Here is a 25,735-nt window from a genome sequence, read left to right on the forward strand (position 1 = left end):
TTTATGAAAATTGTTTATTTATATAAAGCAGGGCTTTACATATGGGCTGTTTTATGGTATTGTTTTAGATCCCTACATTGTCTTCCTTTAAACCGTTGGACACCCAAAATCCCCATAGGTGTTGGTTTTCCAGGTTTACTGCCATTGCCGAAAGGTAGCAATAATGGATCATTGGGCACTGAAGGAAGGCTGGGGTTCCTATCTGAGAGGATAACAAGTCGTGTAGTTCTGGAATGTCCAGCCTTCAACCTTTTTGTGAACTGCAACTCCCATTATTGAAGATCAATAGAAGCCAGAGATATTAAAAATATCTCAAAATTGTCAAACAGTATGGAGTAATGTAATAACAGACAGATTATGCTTTCAGGCAGCAGAGCAGTAAATATGTGGTGGGAGTATAGAACTGGGGCAAACTATGCACCTGTTTTCACATTATCCAAATGATGGTTATTGTTTATTCTCCTCCGCCTCCCCCCACAAGGATCCCTTGAGAGGCATGGTGCCCAGGGGCAAATACCATCTTTGCTTTACCTTAAATCCAACCCTGTTACTCATCCTATGGCGGAAAAAAAAACTCACTAAGCTTTCGGACTATTGAAATAATGGTGGCGCCACCCAAGGCAAGAGATACAAAACAGATTCTAAAGAATAAACACAACGATGCAGTACAAGGAAAAGATCTTTATTGTGGATATGGCTAATTCTATCAGAGTGCAAGTCGGCAATTACTGGAGAATAAGAGGGTTTAACCTTTTCAGTCCCTGTCAGCGCTGAATGAGTTAAAATTTCCCCTCAAAGCAGCAGGAAAAAACACGCAAGAAAAAAAATGATACCATTCCCCTAATTTAACAGAAAGCAGAAGTCTATATTTTTTTATTATCAATGACAACATAATGTTATAAGTCCAGCTGTTTCCCATTCACAAGTCTATAAATAATAAACATGCTGCCAGTCAGTGAGGCTCTGAAGCAGCAGATAGGATGCCGAGCTGGATCACAACGGCCACGGCTCCATCACTTGGCTCTGCTTACTCTTCCTCGCCAGAGAAATGTGGAACAGACTTCTTGGCTACCACGTTGTCCAGTTTCTGTCCCTGCAAGTATGGATTCACTGTCTGAAGGGGTATTGAAGGTGAGAGGAGAGAAAAGTGAATGCGACAGTTCCTAGTGCACAGAAAAGGCCTGTATTTGTCTCCATTTACAATGTCGCAGTACTAATAACAGCCAGCAGAGGGTACTATTTTTCCCTCCATAATTTCATCTTCCTATCAATTCCCCAAGCATTTAGAAAACAGAGGCAGTATATTGGGCCTTCTCTCTCACGTTTTAGGGATTTTTTGCCCTGTTCTGTGCCCTGATATGCAAAATGGGCAGGTGTGTACAGTCCCAGATTTTCTTTTGACCCTGGCATTTCAAGTACACAGAGGCCTAAACAGCCCCTCAGCAGCCCAATAAATAGTGACTGTCTATGGCATCTTACAGCAGCCCCCTTGGAGTATTGTACATGAAGTCATTTTTCAGACATTCAACAGATGGTAACATGGGGGTGTATTTACTAAGATAGAAGATAAACATCACTGGTGATATTGTCCATAGCAACCACTCAGAGCTTTGCTTTTGTTTTCTAACTTGTAGGTAACTAATTGCTGATTGGTTGCTATAGGCCCTTTGGTCTCATACACATTTTTCTTGTCTATATCAAAAGGGATCTGATAGATATTTGCCTCCCACTTTAATTCAATCAGGTTCCAGGGATGGTGCCACGGATATGCATTAAGTATATATCACCTTAAGTACCCAGGTATTTCCAGCTCTAGCAACATAATCAGTGAAAATGTCACTACCAGATCTCACAAGAATATAAAATAAATCCCACACCCAGGCCTGGAGTGGCATACAGTATAAAGTATACGGAGACCCAAACAGCCCCCACCAGCCCAATAAATAGTGACTGTCTATTGCTGTCTATGACTGTCAATAGCAGCCCCTCGGGCATCTTCCAGAATCCACAACATGCCAGTCCACCTGCCCACACCAGGCACACACCATGACATACCCAAGGGCGGCATCAGGAAAGCGGCCTTGTGAGCAGAATTACCCCTGTATATATCAATTTTTCCTGTACAATGGTAAGCTCTAATAATTGTATATACTTTGTATGTTTGATGTGTACACCCTTCTGTTGTACAGCACTGCCAAATATATTAGTGCTTTATAAATATATGTTAATAATAACAGTAATTATTTCCATTTCAAGTGGTTAATGCAACCTGAGGTATTGGGCAAATTATCTGGGATACATAACCCATCTCCTAGTCCCTGCTCATGTTCAGTGTTCAGAGTCATACCCTCTGCATCTACCCACAAAACAGGTGTGAACAATAATTTTAGAGAAACTTCAATTCTTGGGATATGCTATGAGTGACTGATCTCCATCTACTAAAATATGTCCTGGTGGGGATCCCATTTGTAAAACTACTAGTCAGGGGCCCCAGAGGAAAAATTGGTCTGTGCACCCATGACCATGTTGATTATGCAGAAATTCTGGCATGGCCCACCCAAACCTCACACCCTCCCACAAGCCTGTGCCCTTCCTGATGTGCAATTCCCACTTTCATATCTCTAGGGGTCCATTCTGCCACAGGGTCCCTGATTGAAGTGTCCCTTGTACCCCTGTGATGGTGGCCCTCATGGTAACTGCTTTGAGTATCCTGTATGTATTTAAATCTGTTTTCCTTTTTGTTTAACAAATGATGACTATATTTTCAAGAGCCACTGGTGGTTTAACTATAAGTAAAGCAAAGCCGTGCATTGATACATTATCCAGAGGTTCCCAAACTGTGGGTAAGCCCCCCCCCAAGTGCAGTGTTGGGGGTTGCTGAGCCTGAGAAGACCAGTTAGGGTGAGATATGAGGGAATATGAGGTACATTTTTGGAGTGGGAAGAAACTGGTAGGAGTACCTAGAAGAACCCAATAGTGATAAGCGAATGTTTCCGTCAGGCATGGATTCACAAAGAAATTCTGCATTTCACCACCTGCAATTTGTTTTGTAAAACTGCAGAAAAATTTTGCAATGAAAAAAAAATTTGCCTAGACCAAAAAGTCACAGAGACAAAAAGTTGCCAAGAAAAAAAGTTTCTGAGACAAAAGAGTTGCTGCAAAAAAACACCCATTGACTTTAATGCATTTAAAGTAAGAAAAAATAGTTATGCGTAAAAAATTTTGCATGAGAAAAATTTGTCATGCATAAAAAAGTCACCTATGGACTGCAGTGCGGTAACGAGCCAAAATAGGACAGATTTGCTCATTACTAGAACTGACATTACTATGGTATAAAATACAAACCCCCTTAGATAGTGCCCAGGCATTGCACTCGTGTCCCCAGCTCTGCCCAGCTACTGTGCCCCCCATGCCTAAGTACAATTAGGGTGTTGTGTGGTAAGAATCCTTATTTGCTGTTCCCTAACTGACACTGTTGCTGAATTGCTGATGTAGTTATATATCTTTCATTATGTACTAAGAGGAATTCTGCCGACATTTTCAGCCTGTAAGGGGTACCTACTTATAGTCCTTTCTTTCTAAGTTAACAGTACATCTTTGCTAAATTTTCACCACCTCACAAGTAATATAAATGGCTTACCCGTTTCTGTCTTTGTGATGCTCCTTTAATTTTCTCATACAGCAGTTTCTTGTTCTGCAAGTGGGAGAGAAACACAGGAAAGCCATTTGTGAGCAACATTCTCAGCAGAAAGAGGGCAGAATCTTTATTTATTGGTAACAATATTAGCCTTGGCCAAGTAAGTGGAAAGGAGGACACAGAAGAGGCAATAGAGGAAAGCACCTGGGGCAGAATATACGGCCCAGAGCATACAGAACAATATCATTTAAGCATTCAGCATATACACTGAGATACATCTATATGTACTTCTATATGTTCTGTACCATATGCCGAAGCTACAGTATCTACCCATGCTCTATGCAACAGCAGCCACATTATCCAATATATCTATATATATATATATGAATGAGTGCTTTGTTAGAGAAAGAATATTTACTACAGACTGCATGTGTTTCCAAGGCTCATGTCCTGTCTTATTGTTTCCTGTTTCATAGCAGGGGTGATGATCCTGATTTTATGGCCTTCCTCACTTTAAATCATGACTAATAAAAGTTCTCTTTGCCAGTGAGTAACACAGTACAGTTATACATAGGAAGCAAGTCATCCTCTTTGTTAAGACTTCATCCTTCCATATGAAACAGCCGTGACTAATAACACCTTTTTTTACAGCATTGAGAGGATACATTAAAAGACTTCGGTGGAAATGTTCCTGTCTTTTCCTCCCCTGCATAATGTCTGCACTAGGTAAATAAAATAGAACCTGCACTATTATACATTTCCCTGCTCTGTTCCCTCCACCACAGTACAGGGCTTGTTAATACGCAATGCACCCTCGGCTGATGTATCTCAGTGCAAGGAACATTACCTTTTCTGAGCCAATCAATACCTCTTAAAATAGAATCCACCCCCACACAAACCCCATACTATGTCTCTTTCTGCTAATCCTTTTTCATTAGTTAATCATTCCAACCTGCACTACATTCTTTCAGAGCTAATGCCCCCTGCTGCAGCCTCAGACACAAACCAGTACACTCCCTGCATTGCTCCTATTAATTGGGATGGTTATCCTAATCATCTTTGAAATACATTGGATGAAGCCCTATTGTCTGTTTGTTATATTTTGCTAATGTTGGTAGCCTATCCTGCCCTGATTCTGGTGTGTACTCACATGTAGAAAGCCCAAGCACAACCCAAATTAACATTCTTGCCTATAAGCCTTATTGCCTTACCATGACCATTCATGGCAACAGTAAAGGAAAAGGCTGCAATTTATAGTTACTTTCCCATAATGTGAAAACTGGATGAAACCATTTACAATCTGAATACAGGTATGGGATCTATTATTAGGAATGCTTAGAACTTGGGATTCCCAAGGAGATCACTGATGTTCTACCAGATCAGGTGAAAAACCAGGGACACTAGTGGCTCCAGCTAGAAGAGGTGCACTGGTTGTGTTTAATTCAAATGCAATAAGTACAGCCCAGAAACTTGCATTTATTGGCATCCATGAAAATCCAGTAATCAGCCCTATGCCCAGGGTTCACAAGACTAAAGGTGGCCACACGTGCGATTTTAGATCCATCGGTCGCACGAAAGATCGTTCCCACCCTCCACAGACGTTCAGGGCTGAATCGTCAGATATGGAGGTAGAAACAATAGGATTTCTACCTCCTTCTGCCGAGTCAGCCCTGAAGGTATGCCAAGAAAAAAAATAAATAAATAAAAAAAAATATATATATATATAACAGAAAGAGTGCTGCACACATAGGCACTTGATACAAAAGAAAAAGTGGTTTTATTTTTTTTTGTGGCACTTTCTATTATATTTTTGTTTTTGACCTGCACCAAGAGCATTTGGACTTTTATAGGGTGTGCTCCTCCCTGTATACTATATATATATATATATATATGCCATAATGCACCTAATTAAAAGGAAACTAAGAAAAAAACCTAACACCTCGATCTTCCCTGGTTTCTCCTAAATACAGGACAAAGTCAGAGTAGGATCTTGATACCAATATCCCCATATCCCCAATATTTAATGTCATTATACTTATGGCATAATATGGACATAAAGAGTTCCCTTACTCTGAAGTGGACGGTCTCTTGCTCCCACTTGTACATTTACGTTTAATTAGCCCTTCTCCCTATTAAGTTTCAGAAGTTGCACACACACAGGAGACTATTTTCACACATGGTGGTCTTGCTCTCCTCGTAAACCATTTTTAGAGAGACAATTTTAATAAAGCCTAAAGGTTTTCTAACTCTTATCCTGGGGGCAATCCCTTCACTCATTGCATAGTAAGCACCACCACAAACAAGAAATGGCTGCATTCCTGCTAGGATACAAATCACTCCTTGTTTGCTTATCAATTCCCCTTAAGTTACATTTGGAAGTTGAGTTTGTGTCCTAAGATTTGGTTTAGAAATGGTGATATATTTCCTTTCAACTATTATTTTCAACAAATGGAATATACTGGGTTGCTCTGGAATGAAAGGTCATATATTATATTAGATAATAGTGATATACTGTATCTCTAAGAGCATGACCCATATTTAATAACAGATTACAGAACAGATTTATATTTTTTAATACTTTTTAAAGTATTTTGGGGTAAATACTGTATGTATCAGCTGCTGGAAGTAATTTGGGTCCATTTATCCAGGCAGATTTGATGCCAGTGCACCTCAGTTTTGAAATAGTGCCCCAGATTAGGCACCATGGGCTTTGACGGGGCCATTGTTGAACAATCCAAGAAACATTGTATTAGCCCATAAAAAGGTAAAAGTGTGTTTATACAGTACAATACCCCATGAGATACACTTGATGCTTCCTCAGTGAGCAAAGTTTTTGGAGCAATGGCTCACACTAGCGCACAGCTGATTCATAAAATATATTTCAATACAGTAATTGGAACATAATAGTGATTAATATGGTGTTAACTTCTACAAAACACTAAGAACCCACACTGAGCTAGGTACAAACTACGTATAATTTAATTATTAGACATATTTGTACCTGGAGCTTAGCTGAGATTGGTCAGCTGTATCTGGAAAAACCTGACAAAGTCTCTAAATACACTAACTAATATCTCTGGTTCCAGGACAGTAATGAGGTGATCCAAATTATAATTAGTAACAAATTATGGTGAGAGTGACATTTTTGACTTACCCATGTCGACGCTCCAGGATAGTTGTGTTCTGGGTCATACAGGTTTTGGTGGAGCTGGTACTCTCTGCTAAACTGAGCTGTATCTGGTGTATTTGCCAGGCAGCCATCGCCTGCAAAATAAAATATGCCAATAGAAAACAAAATAATCAAAATAATGTAGGAGTTTTAGGTGTCTTGATGCACTAATCATGGCAAGGGTAGGAGAACCATTTACAGGGCAGAAGGAAGCCAGAATGGCTGGGCAGTAGAAGCACCATGTGGCTGTTAGCCCTTACTTACTTAAAGGGGTGGTTCACCTTAATGTTAACTTTAATATGTTACAGAATGTTCTTTTTCTAGTACCTTTGCAATTTGTCTTCATTATTTATTCTTTATAGTTTTTGCCTTCTTCTACCTCTTTCTATGCTTTCAAATGGGGGTCATTGACCCCGGTGGGCAAAAACGATTGCTCTGTGAGCTTACAATTGTATTGTTATGGTTATTTTTTTAATAGGGTTTATACCAGAAACACATCAGGCCTCTGGACCCTACCAAATCCTTGAATGTTTATAACTCCTAAATAAAGGATCATTTTTTACATGAAGAAGGAGTGCAGCCTTTTTTCCTAGTTTTCTTTGTGATTGCCACCTATTCCAGCTTGGCTTAAAATAGTCTCTACTATAATTGTATGGCCTGGGCCATGCAGCAACATTTCTCAGTGTGATCTAGCTAGCTCCAGTATGTGCTGCCTATTACACATGCAGAATATGTGCAGGATTCAGCTGGTACCCTTATGGAACATCATGTTACAGCATTTATTGCAGTGGAACAAAGGTGTGATAATGATCTATTTAAATGGCAAGAAATAGTGAGTCAAATGTCTGTTTAGATAAAGTTTGCCCCTTCTGTATGTATTATTTGCATTTGTGAGAGTATTGTAAGCAGGTGTATGTTCCATTCCATTGGGATAATAATAATCTCTTGCACAGGGAACATTGCTCTCATTGCTATCATTTTCTATTTTAAGTTTTCTAAATAGTGAATTCTATATTTATATATAACTAAAATATTCTAATTCTTATTATAAACAAGCATTTTTAAAAATGCCAGCATATTCCATGGCCCTGTACAACAGCAGGTTATATGCACAAAACATACAGATTACATACAAATACCGAGGAATACAGGAGGTTAAACAGGTTCCTTAGAGCTTGCAATCTAATAGGATCAAAGGCCATGGTTGTTGTATCCTTTGTTGTACCCCTTTAAATGTTATAGGTTAAATCAAGGGCAAACGTGGCTGCTTATCATGCCTCCATTTCCAAAGGTGATACAGGCGGAGTTAACAAAGCAAACGTTGTATAATGAAGTAAGGATCCATCCGTTGTGTGGGGTAAATGAATGGGTGGTACCATCATCCCCCCAGTAACCTGAGCATTGTTTTCTGTGCGGCAGACATCTCAGAATATATTCCTTAGCACCACCATCTTCATTGTGTAGCATCCCATCTGTCGTCCCCTACATCTGCCAGCATCCCCAAACAGCTCTGCATGGTTACTGGGATTCACCTGAAGAGCTAGACATCTACATACACAGCTTTTATAAATGAATGTCTTTTTGTAACCAGTTTTACTTACTAATAGCTAATAAAGGTTTTGCTTATAATTCTTTATTTTATTACAGGTATGGGACCTATTGTCCAGAATGCTCGGGACCTGGGGTTTTCCAGATAAGGGGTCTTTCAGTTATTTAGGTCACTATACCTTAAGTCTTAACATTTAAATAAACCCAATATAATTGTTTGGCCTCCAGTAGTGATTAATTATATCTCTTTAGAGATGAAGTAAAAGGTAAAGAATTTTTTTAAATTTTGAATTATTTGATTATATTGGAGTCTGTGGGAGACGGTCTTTCTGTAATTCAGAGGTTTCATTATAAGGGTTTCTAGAAACAGATCCCACACCGGTATTTTCCCTTTAAACATGGCAGAAGGCAGAAGTACTGGAGTGCTTGCTATAAGGTACAACAGGTGCTTCCAAAACACAGAGGCCTCGCTGCAGGCACAACGCAACCTGGATTTCTGGCAGGTATGAGAATTGATAGAAGGGAGATAACCTTGTCCCAGAACCTGCTCCCTTCCAGTCTCTTTGGAAGACGAATGGTTAATGCAGTCAGGCTAAAATGACCTGGTAACTTATTTACCAAGAACACTCTCACTTTTTGCCCTAAGCAAAACACGTTAAACAGCCAAGGGTCCAGTTAACGACCCCCTGCACTCCTTTTCTCATTTGCACAGAGACAGCTGGACGCCACTTAACAAGCGTGGGAGGAGGCAATCAACCAGACAGAAGAGGCAAAACAGGTGGATGCCATAGGCCACACAAGGCAAAGCTTTAGCCTCCCCTGCTCTTTATACTGTATGTTTTGCAAGGGCACATTCGGTATATAAGTACTAAAGTATTCCTTTCCCTGCATGGTATTTCTAACATCTTCTTTAAGCAAAGAAAATATTGACCCCCATCTTCCCACACTGCATTTTATGTTCTGCTCATGTGGACTCAGGAACTGCAAATCATTTTTACTTTTTACAGACACAATAATAATACAATTAAATTACCAGTTTTTCCAACAGGACAAGGATTGGGTGGATTAGGATAGCCTTGATCTTCCCGGAAATCCTTGGGGATATTATCGCCTGTGAGCTCTGCTACAATATTTGGGATATTTCCATAAGGTCCCAAGTGCTGCAAACCTTCATGGGCACCACCTGTAGGGTACAAGAGACTTGGTGTTAGGGAGGTGTCCATTGTAGAGGAAGTTGTAAGGAATTTCCCAGCAATTTGACTCAAACAAATGGAACAATATAATTTCCTATTCCAGTGTAGTAGCAAGTTTCCTATCAATTCTGCTCACTAGCTGATCAGTCAGATACCCTAAAGTAGTGATCCCCAAGCCAGTGGCTATTAAGTAACCTGTTGCTCACCAGCCCCTTTGATGTGGCTCCCAGTGGCCTCAAAGTATGTGCCTAATTTTACATTTCTGGCTTGGAGACGTTTTTGAAGCACAGAGACACCATTTTACTCCAAGCAGAGCCTCCTGCAGGCCAGCATTCCACATGGGGCTACCAAATAGCCAATCACAGCCCTGAGAAGGGCATCCCCAGAGAAGTTTTTTCATGCTTGTGTGGCTCACCAACACCTTTTACATCTGAGTGTGGCTCATGAGTAAAAGAGGTTGGGCATCCCTGCTCTAAGGGATCATCCAGTGTATGGCCACCTTATGGCTACTATGGCACAGGTAACTGTAACAATGGCTACTCTAATAATGGAAAAATTAATTCTGTGAGGTCCAGATTATCCTTGCAGGAAATTTCCCACAATGACCAGGGCTGGTGTCAAAGGCTGCATAAGTGTGATTGGGTCCTCATCTCTGATTATCTTACTTGCAGAGCTACAAGGGGTTGTTATGTAATAAAAGTTACCAACTTTGCCCAGGTACAGTAACCCATAGCAACCAATCAGCTGGTAGCCTTTACTGGTCACCTGTTTAAAAGCAAACATCTTATTGGTTGCTATGAGTACTGCTTCTGGGCAAACTTAGTGCCTTTTATTACTCATGGAGGTAAATTTGTAAGCAGAGAGAGCTGCAACACCCCTTTAAAATGGCGAGAGCTTCAGGGAAGTTCTTGCTAGATAGGTTCCTGGGCAACTTCTCCGCTAAGATTATTAGGAATAGCATTGTCACATTAACGTAATGATATTGGTGCTTTATCACAGTGGTAACTTTTACAAACAGTACTGAAGGGATGATCCGTAAATCTCTTGGATTGTTGCTTAACCCAAAAATATTTTTCAAAATAATTCAAATTTACAGAGACAACGCTGTTTATCATAGTTACATAGTAGTTACATAGTTACATAGGGTTGAAAAAAGACCATTGTCCATCAAGTTCAACCCATCCGAGTAAACCCAGCACACAACCTATACTAACCAATCTATACACTCACATACATAAACTATATATACAACCACTAGTACTAACTGTAGATATTAGTATCACAATAGCCTTGGATATTCTTGCTTTTGCTTGAATGCATTCAGCTTTAACTTCTGCAAAGGGCGTGTTTGGAATCCCTGGAACAGTTGCACCATATATATAATATATATGAAACATATAGTGACAAAGTCTCCTGTGTGAATGGACCCACAAGGTGTCTTAGGACATAAAAATAGAGAAACAGAAGAGGCACATAAGATTTTTTAGTGTGGAACAACTGGATAGATTTTTTTTTGCACCAACACAATGTACTTGTTGCTGGTCAACCCATGGGACTTATGGTTTATCTGCGGATGGGGGTTGCAAAAATTAAATATACTACCTGTACAGTATGGGCAGCCGGCAGCACCAGACGAGTATAATAACTTATGGCTTAACTATGTGGAAATAGACTATAGCCTTTTGGCTTTTCACAAGTGACCTCAGGTTGGGTTAAGGCTGCTCACCGGGGGTCTTGACTGATGTATAATCGTTGATGAAGATTTATAATTTTTGGAATGGTAATTTTATGCATGCCTGTGCGTAGCCAATTCATTTACACTAGAGAAATGAGCAAACTACTGATTGCCAACTCATTGTGGCAATGAGGGTTTACAATTGCTAAAATAATGAGAGGAAAACATAGGAGGCTTGGTTCCTTGGCTGTTTGTGGATGCCCTCTCTGTGCCATTCTGCAATACCATCTTATGGCACCTTTATGTTGTAGTGTCCAAATTGTGTGCAGAATTAGACACCAATAGTCCCCCAGGGCACAGGGGCAGCCCCCATTGCAATGTGATGCTCCTGCTTGCTAATCAATATGCAGTGCGCCACTTGTAAGCAGTTTGTTTTACAGTGTGTCACTTCTGATACATTGATCCCCCCCCCCACACCCACACATCACAGACCCTGTGGCACCATCAACTGCCCATAAAGAAAACAGAGGTACTTAACAGGCTCCAAGGCTTGAACACATATCCAGTTAAACTTTAACCAAATGACAGCATTCCTTCCATTGTAAAAATACATCTCTCTCCTTCTAAGCATCGGGGAGCAAGTAGCTCAAGACAAGAGGGCTTACATTATGCCACGGCCATGATTATTTAACAGAGTGTCTAAGTGTTTGCTCTACCTTAACCTCTAAACACCTAAATAAACTGTGGTACGTAGAGCTCAATATCCTATACTCATAAATGGTACAAAAGACAATTAGCCAGAATTATAAATGGCTGTTGGAGCGGGTGCAAGAATAAGAGATTAGCACTGTAGGTAATTGTAGATTGTAGCTGGGTTAATGTTAATATATAAAATCTGAGAAATTCAGCATGGGCCTATGTAAACCGATTGTAACAAATATGGCCCACTTTAACCAAATTATGTGCCTTGTGTACATTAGGGCAATGGCACAGAGTGGCTTGGTTCCGCCAACATGTGCACCTCTACAGTAACTGCCTAAAATCGCTCACGAAGGTAAATGTCAGAAGGTTGTTGCTTGGGAACATGCTATTTCTAGGCAAATGTCTCTTTTTGACAATCCTCACATTGCTGCAGATGTAGTAACAGAGCTGTAGAGTCATGGAGTCAGAAGCAATTTTTGGTACCTGAAGTCAGAGTAGGAGTTGTCTGAATCCAAATAAATTTAAATTGTAACAAACCCCCCCCCCCAATATGTTACAATGTCCTATTTTACAGATAAAGTTCATAGTAAAGCCCAGTGCATAGTCGTTCCACTAGTGTTAAGTCCAGCTGAGCTGTTATAACCTTATTGTTTTCATTTTTTTTCATTTTGTTTAAACTTTGGGTTTAAGGAATGTTTATAGTTTCTTTAATTAATACAGTAAAAATGACAATGACATAGGCTAAGTTATATATTTGGATCCAAAGTTGAATAGTATTCTCATTCACGTTGGCAGTGACAGGCTTGAATGGCCAATAGGGTAGTTTGTCAGCTTGCTAGCCAGTAGTTCTTTGTGTTTTTCCCAAAATCAGATGCCATCTTTATATAGCTTTAACACTGCTGAACTTTGGAAAATACATTAGTATAGAGGAGTACAGAGGAGTTAGAGTTGGAGTCGGAGGTACTAAAAAGTGAGGAGTCGAAGGATTTATGTATCAGCTCCACAGCCCTCCGTAGTAGGAACCCTTACCACCTGCAGATTAGGAGAACATTGCTTTTTGCCATGCAGTTTACTGTCAGGGTATTTGTTAGCTGTGCAATGTGCTGCAAGGATATGCAAAGGGGCACCAATGGTGTGCAATGTGCTGCACTACTGCTTGGTGGAGTAGGAGCCAGGCCTGGACTGGGATTCAAAATAGGCCCTGGCATTACAAGTACACAGAGGCCCAAACAGCCCTCCATGGCTACAATACATAGTGACTGTCTATGGCAGGGATCCCCAACCTTTCTTACTCGTGAGCCACAGTCAAATATAAAAAGACTTGGGGAGCAACACAAGCACCATGGAGGAGCCAAATAAGGGCTGTGATTGGCTATTAGGCAGCCTCTATGCACCCTATCAGCTTACAGGGGGCTTTATTTGGTAGGAAATCTTTTTTTTATTCAACCAATACTTGCCCCAAGTCAGGAATTCAAAAATAACTCCCTGGTTTGGGGGCACTGAGAGCAACATCCAAGGGGTTGGGGAGCAACATGTTGCCCCAGAGCCACTGGTTGGGGATCACTGGTCTATGGCATCTTACAGCAGCCCCTCTGGCATTTACCTGGTAGGAGCACAGGAAATGTACATGAGGGAATAGATTTTGGGCAGGTGGGTTAGTGCATATTATGGACCTAAAAGATTTTATTGTGGGGTCAGTAAATAATTTAGTGCAATAAGTACATGCACACTGGCCCAGGTCTTCTTCCAGCGGCATGCACCTTTCTATGATACAAGCATGTAACCAAACAAGGCGTGGGTCAAGATGGACATAATGGATGGGATTTCTGTACACAGGCAAGGTACACAGGCATGACCAAATGAGCGAATCAGAAGCACAGTGGGAGAGAGGTACAGTCTGTCACTTCCAGACAGATACAACACTATACAGCTTAGCTGCGATCTGATATTTCTGCTGAGTCCTGGTCCTTATGATTCTTTTAAATGCCAGGACTTGAGTTGGGGCTAGACATGGGTGGATGGTGGCACCTCTTCTCTATTTGTAACAATAAATAAGAAATGTAATATAACAGGATAGCAGATACAAATCTGTAGTCACCAATACAACTAGTTGGAGTCTGTTGTTTTATTTTCCCTAAAGCAGTACTGACCAGTGATGTGCACCCCACTCTTGTACCTTACATTGCTCCATCATTTGTAAAGGAACAGCAACACCACCTGGTGGTGAGGCCTCAGCTCTACAGCCTGAGTTGTGCATGTGATAGCAGTTAAACAGAAGATTTTCTAGCATTCCTAATCATATGCAAATGCCGTCCCTGCGTGATGGGGAATAATACAAAGCAGACGGATTCCTATTCCAATGTATTACATCAAAACACTATCATGTGTCTCTAAACTCCACCTAGCTCCTTCCAAATGCCTGCATTACATTGCAAGCCCCGGGAGATAAGAGATCTGAGGGCCCGATGAACAGGAGAGATTGGTGAAATGCTCTTTACTGCCCTTCTCTAGCATGTACTGTGGGTGAGCTCCTGGAACCCAATCACATCAAGAGGGCGATTTTAAAATTTTAAAACGTTTGCCATTAAGCCTAAGATAAAGCCATGAAAAACATCCAGCGCTACATTGAGCTCTCTTTGAACTACATATGAATAAAACACTAGTGATTCTAGGCTGAACGAATGCTATGTGCTTGGAAGGAAAGCTGGTTTTAGCCCTTCACCCCTGAAGATAGGCACAGTAATGTGCTACTTATTGCAGTAATAGGAGAAACGCAACTCTACTAAGGCCCTACTATTACCTAAGGCCTCTACTACCTCTGCATAACTGTGGACCACAGAGCAGTGGGAGCTGATACAGAACTATTTTAGCACAATTAGAGCACTCTGTATGTATGTCATATGCACCATGCCCTCACAGAAATATATGGTACCATCTACTTCTACTATATGATTAAATTAAACCTCACAGCAGCCAAAAATGAATGACTGCCTGACACCCAATCCATCCAACCCTTACATTTCTAAAGCCCAATGAATGTCACAACTTGATATAAAGGATTGTATACCCTCTTCTTAAATGTGTGTTCATGAACAGGGCTTGTATTTTTTAATTAAGAAACATCTGTGTTTTGTTATGTTTTGCACTAAAGAGGGTGTTAAACTGAAAGCAATTTAACTTCCTGGTTCTTTAGAGCAATTGTGGGAGGAGGACAAGGCAACTAATCAAAATGCCAATCAATGATCACTTCAGGAATAATGGATTCCTCCTTATCTATAAACCAGAGAAACAAGCTGCAGCTGAGGGAAAGGGGGGTTGTATATACTGAGCTCATTATCTCTTTTGAAACAACTTTTCTGATTACAGAGGGAGGTAGGGAGGGTAAAGGTGGCTATCCACGTCACAGCCTTCAACTGCGCCCACTCAAAATCTTTTGTGCTGCCTGATTGAGATGACCGCTATCCAAGGCTTTTGTGATGTCGGTCGTCTCGTTGATCCACCATACACACACCGAATATCTGATAATACCGGTGCACGCATCGCCAGCTTTATAACAAGGGTTTTTTTCATCATAGAAGTAAAAAGGACATGTACATTTTCATAACTGAAATAATAAGAAATATGCTTAATACAGTGTGAACAGTTGCCAGGTGTTTATTTGCCATTCTTTTATTGATGGAGGACTAAAGGTGGCCATACACAAGCAGATATAAGCTGGTGATCCAAGTGCTTTAGACCAATATAGCAGCTTATCTGCCCTATACTAGGTTCTCTGTCTGACGGCGCCCACTGTTTTAATTCAGCTGATTGGCCCTAGGGCCAAAGGATCTAATTAGCCCAATATTTCCTACTTTAGGTGGGCTTATTGGGAGACGATCTTAATATGTATGGCACAAGTTCAAGTCTATGTAAAACTTGGATTTTACATTAAAACAATGGGTATAATTATAAGCATCTTTTAAAGGCAATCTCAAACCTTGAAGGAACAATTGCTGACCATTACCTTGAGGGTGATTTCCACCCAGATGAGTTCTAGTTTGTGGGCAAAATGTTGGAAAATACCAATCCATAAACAATAAAAGTAATCAACTTATGATTAGAATTATTGTCTGTGGAGGGGTATTTGGGTCAGTGCAATTACCATTATTGTCTATGGAGGGATATTTTCCAGTGTTTTGCTGTCTGCCTGCAAGCTACAAATCTTTCACCTAATTCCCCTGTTATTTTTCTCCTGAAACAACAAAACTCTGTGAATCAAAGAAACTACTAAGACTGTAGTGACCATAGATGGTGTCATTATTAAAAAAATACTGTTTTCTTGTAGACATCTGGCCTAATTTAATGCCCAAACCTGTTATGTGATACAGTAGAAATTCAGAAATGATTTCATCCTTATCTTTATACCTGAGACAGAGGCTGCTAAAGCTGGAGGGGAGGTGCTTGTTTATACAGAGCTCATTATCTCTCTTATTACTGGGGAGGGGTTTTTAGTAAGGGTAAAACAAACATTTTTAGAGCAAAAAATAAGCTACTAAAAATACCCTTTTCTTTAACTAAGCATTTATACTGGGACCATATTTTAAATGTTTAAAGTCTGATAAATGGTTTTTCTGTACACAGAAGCACCTTACAGAAGCTGGGAATGGTGGAAGCTGCGACCATGGCCACTGTTCTGGTATAAACTTATATAATATATAAACCTAGCAAACAGGAAATTAATTTTTGTAGCTTTGTGTTCAAAATGTCTCAGTATGGCCAGAAATGCTATAAACTTACTGTACCACCCTAGAGACTCTCTAGAACCATTTTGATCCAGGACTCCAAAGTTTTTCACAACAACTCCTCATGTTGGATTTGGTTGGGCCATCTTTCAAGTGTCAGTGGCACTGCACATGCTCAGTATGCTCTGGGCTGCTGTTGAGAAGCTAAGCTTAGGGGTGGTTGGATATCATCAAGACATTAGCTGACAGTGAGGTTACATCTGTGACAGTGGTTGATGCTACAGATTACTAAACAATTCTGATGCAGCAAACACTGGTCTCTGTAACACTAATCAGCCTTATATATTGCAAGTGGGTTCCTTATCTTAGGTAACTGACAGCAGCCAAGAGAATGTGCTTTGATTTAGCAGAAAAGAAGAAAAGGGGTTATTGGGGGCTCCTTTAGAGGCACAGATCCTCAAAGTTAAAGATAAGTTAAAGATATGTCTAGCCAATACTTTAAGACTTTTGCCTCATATTAGCAAAATGAGAATGTCCATATACAGCAGGGATCCCCAACCTTTCTTACTCGTGAGCCACAGTCAAATGTAAAAAGACTTAGAGAGCAACACAAGCATCATAAAAGTTCATGGAGGAGCCAAATAAGGGCTAAGATTGGCTATTAGGCAGCCTCTATGCACACTATCAGCTTACAGGGGGCTTTATTTGGTAGGAAATCTTGTTTTTATTTAATCAAAACTTGCCCCCAAGTCAGGAATTCAAAAATAACTAACTGGTTTGGGGGCACTGAGAGCAACATCCAAGGGGTTGGTGAGAAACATATTGCCCCAGATCACTGGTTGGGGATCACTGATATACAGTACATATAGTGCATTTAGTACTATTGTTTGCTATAGTTATGTTCCCCCATAATAAAATGGTTTATTATATACTAATAGCTGCAAGCCCTTTTCTAGATACTCAGTGACAGCACAGTTTAAATAGACTTTTAACTCTCTTATACAAGTTTTTGGGGCACGGGGGCCATCCCAAACTGCCAGTGATACATCTCGTAAACAAAAAGGATAGACATTTAATAGGAGTCTGGTATGTCTATTCTCTAAACTGCAGTCACATCTTTCTGACTGTAAATACAATGTATAGAAACCTGATTGATAGCAATGGTTAAATAAACACATTGCCTGTTCTACTGGAAACCCTATAGTGGAAAGGAATTAAAGGGGATTAATACGAACGGAAATGATGCTGAAATAATGTACCAATTGGTTATTGGATTAGAAAAGAAACATTCTTTGGTCTAAATCTTTTTCATCATTTGCCCTTTCATGTTCCGTAACTGTAGCCCATGAATTAGACACACACCCTGAGCTGAATGCGTGTTGTGATCGCCATGATTAAGGCCTAAATGAATTCACTGTCAATCTCTCAGGCTTTCCATCTGTTCCTTATACATGAGGCACTAGTCATGTTCCATTTGGGGCCGGTGGCAGATAGGAAGAGACGCTTAGAGAAGCTTACAGACTCATTTGGAGGGGAGAAAGCACCCTGGTTGTTTAAGATTTCAGTCGGCACCAGACTTGTCGCTTGGCGCCAGGATTATTTTTAGCCCTTTCAGCACCAGAGCCTGATTAATATTTATGACCTTTAGAGAGTATATAAACCAAACAAACACAAGGTTTAAATCAGAACACCCTAAATATAACATTGTTGTGTACAAGAGAAGCTGACTGGGTGATCTCCATCTCAGAGTTGGCAGAATGGTGTAAATTGGGGGAAACCCTTAAATTATTATGGGGCATTACATTTAACTTTGAGGCCTACATCTGCTCTAAATACCAATTTGCAGGGCTTAACTGAGAAAAATCCGCTATAAATTGTTCCTCCACTAAAACCATTTTCCAGGCTTTGCTATGGGGCACCTACGACAGGAGGTACGTTACCCACACGTGCTGACCTATTGTCACCCCCCTCAACTGACCTCAGGACCCAAGTCTGTAGTCTTCCAGGGCTAAAAAGGTTCTGTACCCTACATCAGGAGGAGAACAAAACTATTCTTTGAGCTGGTCATTAAATTGATCATTAATAGGAGGGATAATATGATACATGTCCTTGTTCATAAATAAAAATTCACATAAAAAAAAATCAAAATGTCATCTAGATAAATAAAGCTACCTGGAAAGTCCCTAAAATGCATGAATAAAGCACTGAAAGGTAACTGGTGCACTTAAATGCCCAAAGGTACAGTATACAAGTGTTCCACTCATCCCCCAACCTGATTGTTAAAGGCTTCTAGGCCCCTCTACGTGCAGCTTAGAAAGTCATTCTGCAGAATGAATATTTTGGGGAAATCTAATTGGTTAGCGCTCAATAAAGAATGCACAGTCTGTGCGTCTCATTCTTTTTCCCCGTAAAGTAGATCCCAAGTAGAAGGAAGTAGAAAATCTTGGGCCTGTGCCGCTTAACTGCTAAGGTTTTTGTTTAAATAATGCTTTTATGGGGTAACTGACTTTTAAAGTAGCTTTTAAATGTTTGGTCTTCATTTTTTATAGGTTTTGAATTGCCTTCCTTTTCTGCCTCTTTCCGGCGTGCAATTTCTTGAAATTGTATCACAACCAGAGCTTGTGATAATGATAACAAATTCTAAAATCTCTAACTACAAAGCAGTAGAGATGTAGCGAACTGTTCGCCGGCGAACTAATTCGTGCGAACATCCGGTGTTCGCGTTCGTGCAAATTCGCGGACTTTTGCCGATGTTCGCCACTTTGGGTTCGCCACGTTTTTTTTTGGCGCCGCGTTTTTTCGCCTTGGGTTTTCTGCCGCGTTTTTTCGCTTCGTTTAATCGCCTATGCATATACATAGGAATAGCTTGCATTTTTTTTTTTGGCGTTATTTTTTGGCGTTTTTTTTACAAAGTATTTTTCAGAGAAGTTTTTGCCCTTGATCCCCTCCTGCATGCCACTGTCCGTGGCACCCTTTAAACAACTTTAAAATCAGTTTTCTGGGCAGAAATGGTTTTTCTAGGTTTTAAAGTTCGCCTTCCCATTGAAGTCTATGGGGTTCGCAAAGTTCGCGAATATTCGCGAGTTTTGGCGAAAGTCCGCGAACGGGTTCGCGAACATTTTCGGCGATGTTCGCTACATCACTAAAAAGCAGCTGCAAGCCCCAAAATCAAAAATAAAGCTGGCCATACACTTTCAGATTTTAGTCTTCTTCTGACGAATGTTCGGATATCAATTATACGTTAAAACTAACATTCAGGCTGAAGGATTGTAGGATTAAGCCCTATTAATAACAAATCGGGGGATGTTGTGAACATGAAATAGTTGGCACACACCAATCGTACCAACACGACATCCCAGGAATGCATTGTAGGTTATCCAAGGATATTGTCAGATACACAATACACGCTCAGATTGTTGGGTTATCCGACCAAAATTTTCTAACCTGTCTGATTGACTAAATGACCGATCACCATGGTACGAAATTATTGGGACGATAATACGGAGACCACACAGGGTCCAAAATTGGGACTAAACCCAGTTTATATCGGTGTATGTATGACCAGCTTAAGAGAAGTCAAAATCCTTCTTCGGACACCTGATAAATGATGCCAAAAAGAAACAGAAGGAAAAGGCCCACATCCAAACTGGGCAAGAGTGTTATAGATATTCAGCTTCCCTATAAAAAAGCACAAGTCAAGGTGTCTTCATGTCAGTTAATTGCATCAGAGTAAATGATCAACCCATTTTTATTAGATGTGGCCCCAAAGGAGCAGCAGCTGTATTTGGCAAGGTATTTTAAGGTCCAAGAGCAGAAACCCGCAGAGCATTATGATCTTGATAAACTTGGTAACCTGCTTTCAGCTTTCCAACAGCTTGGGTAAGAGCTACTAGCTGCTAAGTAATAGGTCTAAAGAACAGTCATCTCCACTGTCTGGATGCAATGTTGAAATATGGGCTCACCCTACAGTTTCTGCTACTCAGGACAGGGCCTTGGAAAGTGAGAAAAGGTACTAGGAATATTGAGGTCGGTCGGGCTAAGATCAGTATAGATGGGTGCTGGGCATGTCAGCTGCCAACCCTGCTGTGCTTTTCCTGGCTTTTCTTTGGCTAGGCCCAGGGCAAAGGGGCAGCCAATGTAATCAAGAGAATCCACTAGTGAGTATTGCCTGAAATGTATGTGTACGCACAAATCCAGACAATTAGTGGGAATCAATTCTGAGTATTTTGTTGCCTGCCTGCTAAGCTGCAAAATGTCTAACCAGTTTTAGGAATGTGGGAATATCATCAGTTTGTAGCCATGTCAAATATTGCAGGTGGGATATCTCTTAGAATCTCCAATATGGGGGGGGCAGGTAGGAGACCTATCAGACACCTTTTGGCAGCATGAAATGAGTGGAATTTGGGCAGGTTGTGGGTTTGTTGGGAGGCAATGTGGCATGGTGGATAATGGCATGGACAAATATTTCTGTAGCTAAAATTTTATTTTTGAATTAAGTCCTCCTTTTACTTATTTGGCAGAGCCTACTGCTCATAGGGATCGGATTGGCAGTGAACTAATTGTCTGGTGCTCTTGGGGGGAGGGACTTGCTAACTAAGCATTATTTCTAATGGTGGCTCTGGTTGACTATGAAGACTAAAAGATCCTTTTGCCCGTAAGGTGGCAGAGCCACATGCCTCCTTCACTTGCCCTCAGCTCAGACCTGCAGGTGGGTGAGGACAATATTGCTTGTTTATACAGCACAATTGCCTGCTTCTACACACAAAAAAAGGGAAAAATCCTGTTATAAAATGGGATATTCTATTCCTGTAGGTTTTTGCTAAAATGCCACCTGAAGTCAATCTACAGCACTTGTGGTTAATTTTAAGTGAAAGGTGAATCAGGCTGTACAGTACAGACTATCAGATATTATACCTTCAGAATAATTAAACCATTCTTTGTTTTGATGGCGTTTATGCAAATTATTGTTGTTATAGATTGTAAAGGAAGAACACTAATTCCCAGAGACAGACTATAGTCTATATATGCTATAAGTACCTTCTATGCTCTGTGGACCCACAAGGTTCATTGCTTGGTGTGCTGGATATTCCACTCTGGGCCTGGCAATACCCAATTCTTCCATAACCCCATGGAGTAGACGCTGGATGTCTGCCTCTGATACACGGTCTGGTGTCCGAGGGCTGTGACCAAGAGAGGGAGTGAGGCCACAGGCTATCAATAGGGCAATGGAAAAGGCCAACGGTAAAGCTGAATACACGCCCATATTAACCTGAAATCAACCACAAAAATAATAAATGAATTATTATTATTTGTTAATCTTTAGGCTATTTCTTTTAGACTGTAAGCTTTCATACGCAGTGCCATCACCTGTCTTCTAGCAATATGCTGTAGTTGTATTCTGGCGAGATGTTTGTCTGTATCTGTAAACTGTTATTTCTTGTATTTGTATTCCCTTACTCTGTAAAGTGCTGTGGGAAACAATTGCCCTATATAAATAATAATCTTTTCCATACTAGTGGTAGTCACTGTAAGCTATGCCATGTATTGCCATGTAACTACATGCATAGCATAGATGTCTGGAACTGGAGAATGGTGTTCAGTGGCACTTAAAGGAGAACTAAAACCTAACTAAAGCAGTAGGGCGGAAATGCTGTACATTATGTTTTTGGCTTCTGTACCGGCCCAAGGCAACCATAACCCTTTAGCAGGGAAGATCTGTGCCCCCAAAGATACCCCAGTAACTGCCCAACTTCTTTTCTGCTGATTCCCTGCCCAGGCTCTGTGCCGCTGTCAGACACACAATATACTGTATATATAGAATATAAATGTCACAATATAAGGCAAATAATTTAGATTCTCCTTTCATGGTAGCTCAGAAACTAGCATCAGAATGTTATAATTAGCCCTGTGTAGCATCAGCTTATATGACAGACAAACCTCATTTTCTGTTCGATATTTTGCAATGACCCCTTAACTTAGCTTCCCGGAGCACAATGAGCATGTGCAGTGCCGCGTCTAACAAAATCCACAATGGGGTGCTCCTGTGACATCTTTGAAGGTCTGGATCATTGCTGCCGTAGTTATGCTGAACCCTTAGGCTGGTGCAGTAAGTTCAGTATATAAATATGGCATTTTAGCTATGTTCATTTTTAGGGTTTAGTTATTCATTAAAAGGTTAAATAACATCTTGTTTCCTACTGCAACCCTGTTATAAAATTACAATTTACAATAAAGTTTGAAAATAGAATAAAATACAGTTGCCAATGATGATTCTCTAATATCATGTTTAGCCATTCAGCAAATAAAAATGATGCAAAGAAACACAGGACATGTATATAGTAATAATGATAACAACACTGGCACAAACAGATGTTACTGGGCTCCCCACTACAATGTTTAACCTCTCTACTTAAATTGTAAGCTCTATGGGGCAGGGACCCCTTCCACATGTCTCTTTAACACTTAGCACTTTTTCATTTACCTAAATGTACTTTGTATATTTTATTGTATTGGACCCTGTTTGATAAGTCAGTTTATTGCATTAATAGGTATAAGTATAAATGTACGTACATACACCACCAAAACCACCAGGAGGTTGATGTGTTTTATACTCATATACAGAAATCAGCTGGGATTCATGTGAGGCCCCTATACTTATGGCCATCACTAGGGCAGAGTGGCAGATAACCAGAGAGGCTGCTGTAGGATACCATTAGTGTTACCATCTGGCGGGTAAAACTAATGCTTGATGGCTATGTTATTAATAGGGGAAAAAGATAAAAGGCTGATATTTTCTTCCAGAAAAGGTGGCAACCGTACATACAAAAGTCAGGCACTATTTTTTTGGGCCTCTGTGTAGTTGAAGTGCCAGGGCCTACTTTGAATCTAAGTCCCCTATGCCACCAACAGCCAAAGGCTGGCAGATAGTAGTCTAGGAAATGTGGATCATCAGCAGCTGCTTTATGCATTTTATTTCTGCCAACTGAGGGTCCTGACCTTCTTACCTTTTCTCTAAGTCCCTGCTATCTGCCTTCCACTGGGCCCACTGTATCCTTATTAATGTAATGAATATACCGATAATAAGAGGAAACCTTAAGGGCAGTGCTCATGTAATCGTTACAGGGCCTGTTGCTATTATTCATTACTGTATCATGTGAGGACACTGTACGGCAGCTGCCATGAGCATACAAGGATCATTTGGAAACAACATAGACATATTCTGTAGAAAATAAATAATGCATGTCATAAAGCAGGTCCCAGTGATTCCCACTAGCACCGGCCTCGAGATCATCTGCATAAACACAATGAATGGCACAGTCATTTACACATTAAGTTGGGATGATGATGAAAGGCTTTCGTGTGGATCGGTACCCTCAGCACCAGCAAGAGCATCTTATGAATACGCAAAGAAAAATAAAGAGAGGAGACTTACAAATATGGAGGCAGAGACAGCTGCGAGGAGAAGCGAGTGAATAGTGAAGAGGAAGCAGCTGGGAGGGGGATGAGGATGCAGTGGAGCAGAGGGGGAGTGGGAGGGGAATTGCACTGACAGGTGAGATGGGAGGGAGAGACAAAGGACAAAGCCCAAGCTGCCACACTGGGATGCTGTGACTGCTGGGAGGGGAGACAATTAGTAAAATGACAGTTTCCTGGCCCAAGGCTGAGGGTTACAGTGCTACACAACTGGAAAATGATAGGCTGGCACTTATCTGGACCACGGCAAAAACAGAAGGAGCAAATTCTTATGAAAAAATAAATGTTAACAGTATCTCTAAACAATCATGTTACTGGCCTGACACATGCTGAGCCTGCTGCAGATGCTTAATCATAGGCTATGATAAAATACTCTTATTCCTTACTCTGGGATCCTTTTCTGTGAGGGGTTACTGTCAGGCATGGACATAGCAGCATGAGAGGGCAGTTTCAGGGGCAGCTGGGGGCAAATATTATTGTGGCCTCTGTATACATACTGTGCAGGCACTATGCCACATAACTTTCAGTTTTAACACAAAGACACACAGGGCTGGAATGATTGTGACTTCCTTTCTGGCCTGGATTTTGCCAAGAGTTGATACAGTGCCACATACCATAACTGCTTTCTAAACAGAGGCTTGTTGGGATTAGCAATGGTATTTGTGCACTGATAGGAAACTGGCTAAAGGATTGACTACAGAGGGTGGTTGTCAGTGGTACAGTTTATGCTTTTTAGTGGGGTACCACAGGGTTTTGTATTGGGCCCACTTAAAGGGGACATAGGGGGATGCCCATCTGTTCCACTTCCTGCTGCCTCCTTTCCCAGGCTGTGCAGGGGAGCCAGTGGCACTCAGCACACTGCACCACAGGATAAGAACCAATCAGCAACTAGGCTGACCTAATAGGGAACTGAACTTGTGTGACTGCAGGACTGTGATTGGCTATCCCTCTGCTTCAGGCATGCACCCAACTCATGTAAAAATTTCCATCCACTTATACCGTTAATGGGACTGTATTAGGCTAGGTGAATAACCTAGCTGTCAGAAGCAATATCAGCTGTAGCCTGTATTAGGTAGGGTATTCATAACAGGAGAGGGTCATTCTTACCCTCTGCAAAGCACTGGTAAGGCACCATCTAAAACACTGATCCCCAACCAGTGGCTCAGGGGCAACATGTTTCTCCCCCAAACCAGGGAGTTATTTTTGAATTCCTGACTTGTTGGCAAGTTTTGGTTAAATAAAAAAAAAAAAAAGATTTACTACCAAATAAAGCTTCCTGTAACATGAGTGTGCATAGAGGCTGCTAAAATATGCGCTAGTGAGCAGCACCCTCTTCATCTCTTGAATTGGTTGCATTTATTTATGTAATGTTTCTGTTCTGTGTATACATCCACTTATTGTACAGTGCTGTTAAAGGGGTTAACACCTTCAAATTAACTTTCTGTATTATGCAGACAGTGATATTCTTGTGTGTATATTCATGTATTATTTTGTGTGGCATTTCATGTTTTTTGTTTGTTTAGCAGCTCTACGGTATGGCATCTGAGCATATATCTGGTTGCTAATGTCTTATTTACCATAGCAACCAGGCATTGGTTTGAATAAGAAATTGAAATA

General features: G+C 40.7%; 1 protein-coding gene across 1 annotated transcript; it reads right to left on the bottom strand.

Moving 5' to 3' along the window:
* Positions 1-661: 661 nt before the first annotated feature.
* Positions 662-24,164, bottom strand: scg5 (secretogranin V). Its single transcript, NM_001078694.2, is given in 6 exon segments — positions 662-1,114; positions 3,641-3,694; positions 6,792-6,901; positions 9,388-9,537; positions 21,683-21,914; positions 24,078-24,164. Coding segments are annotated over 5 exon segments (627 nt in total). The 5' UTR covers positions 21,909-21,914; positions 24,078-24,164; the 3' UTR covers positions 662-1,027.
* Between the last annotated feature and the right edge of the window lie 1,571 nt (positions 24,165-25,735).

The sequence above is a fragment of the Xenopus tropicalis genome, chromosome 8, assembly GCF_000004195.4.
Source record: "Xenopus tropicalis strain Nigerian chromosome 8, UCB_Xtro_10.0, whole genome shotgun sequence".
Taxonomy (NCBI): domain Eukaryota; kingdom Metazoa; phylum Chordata; class Amphibia; order Anura; family Pipidae; genus Xenopus; species Xenopus tropicalis.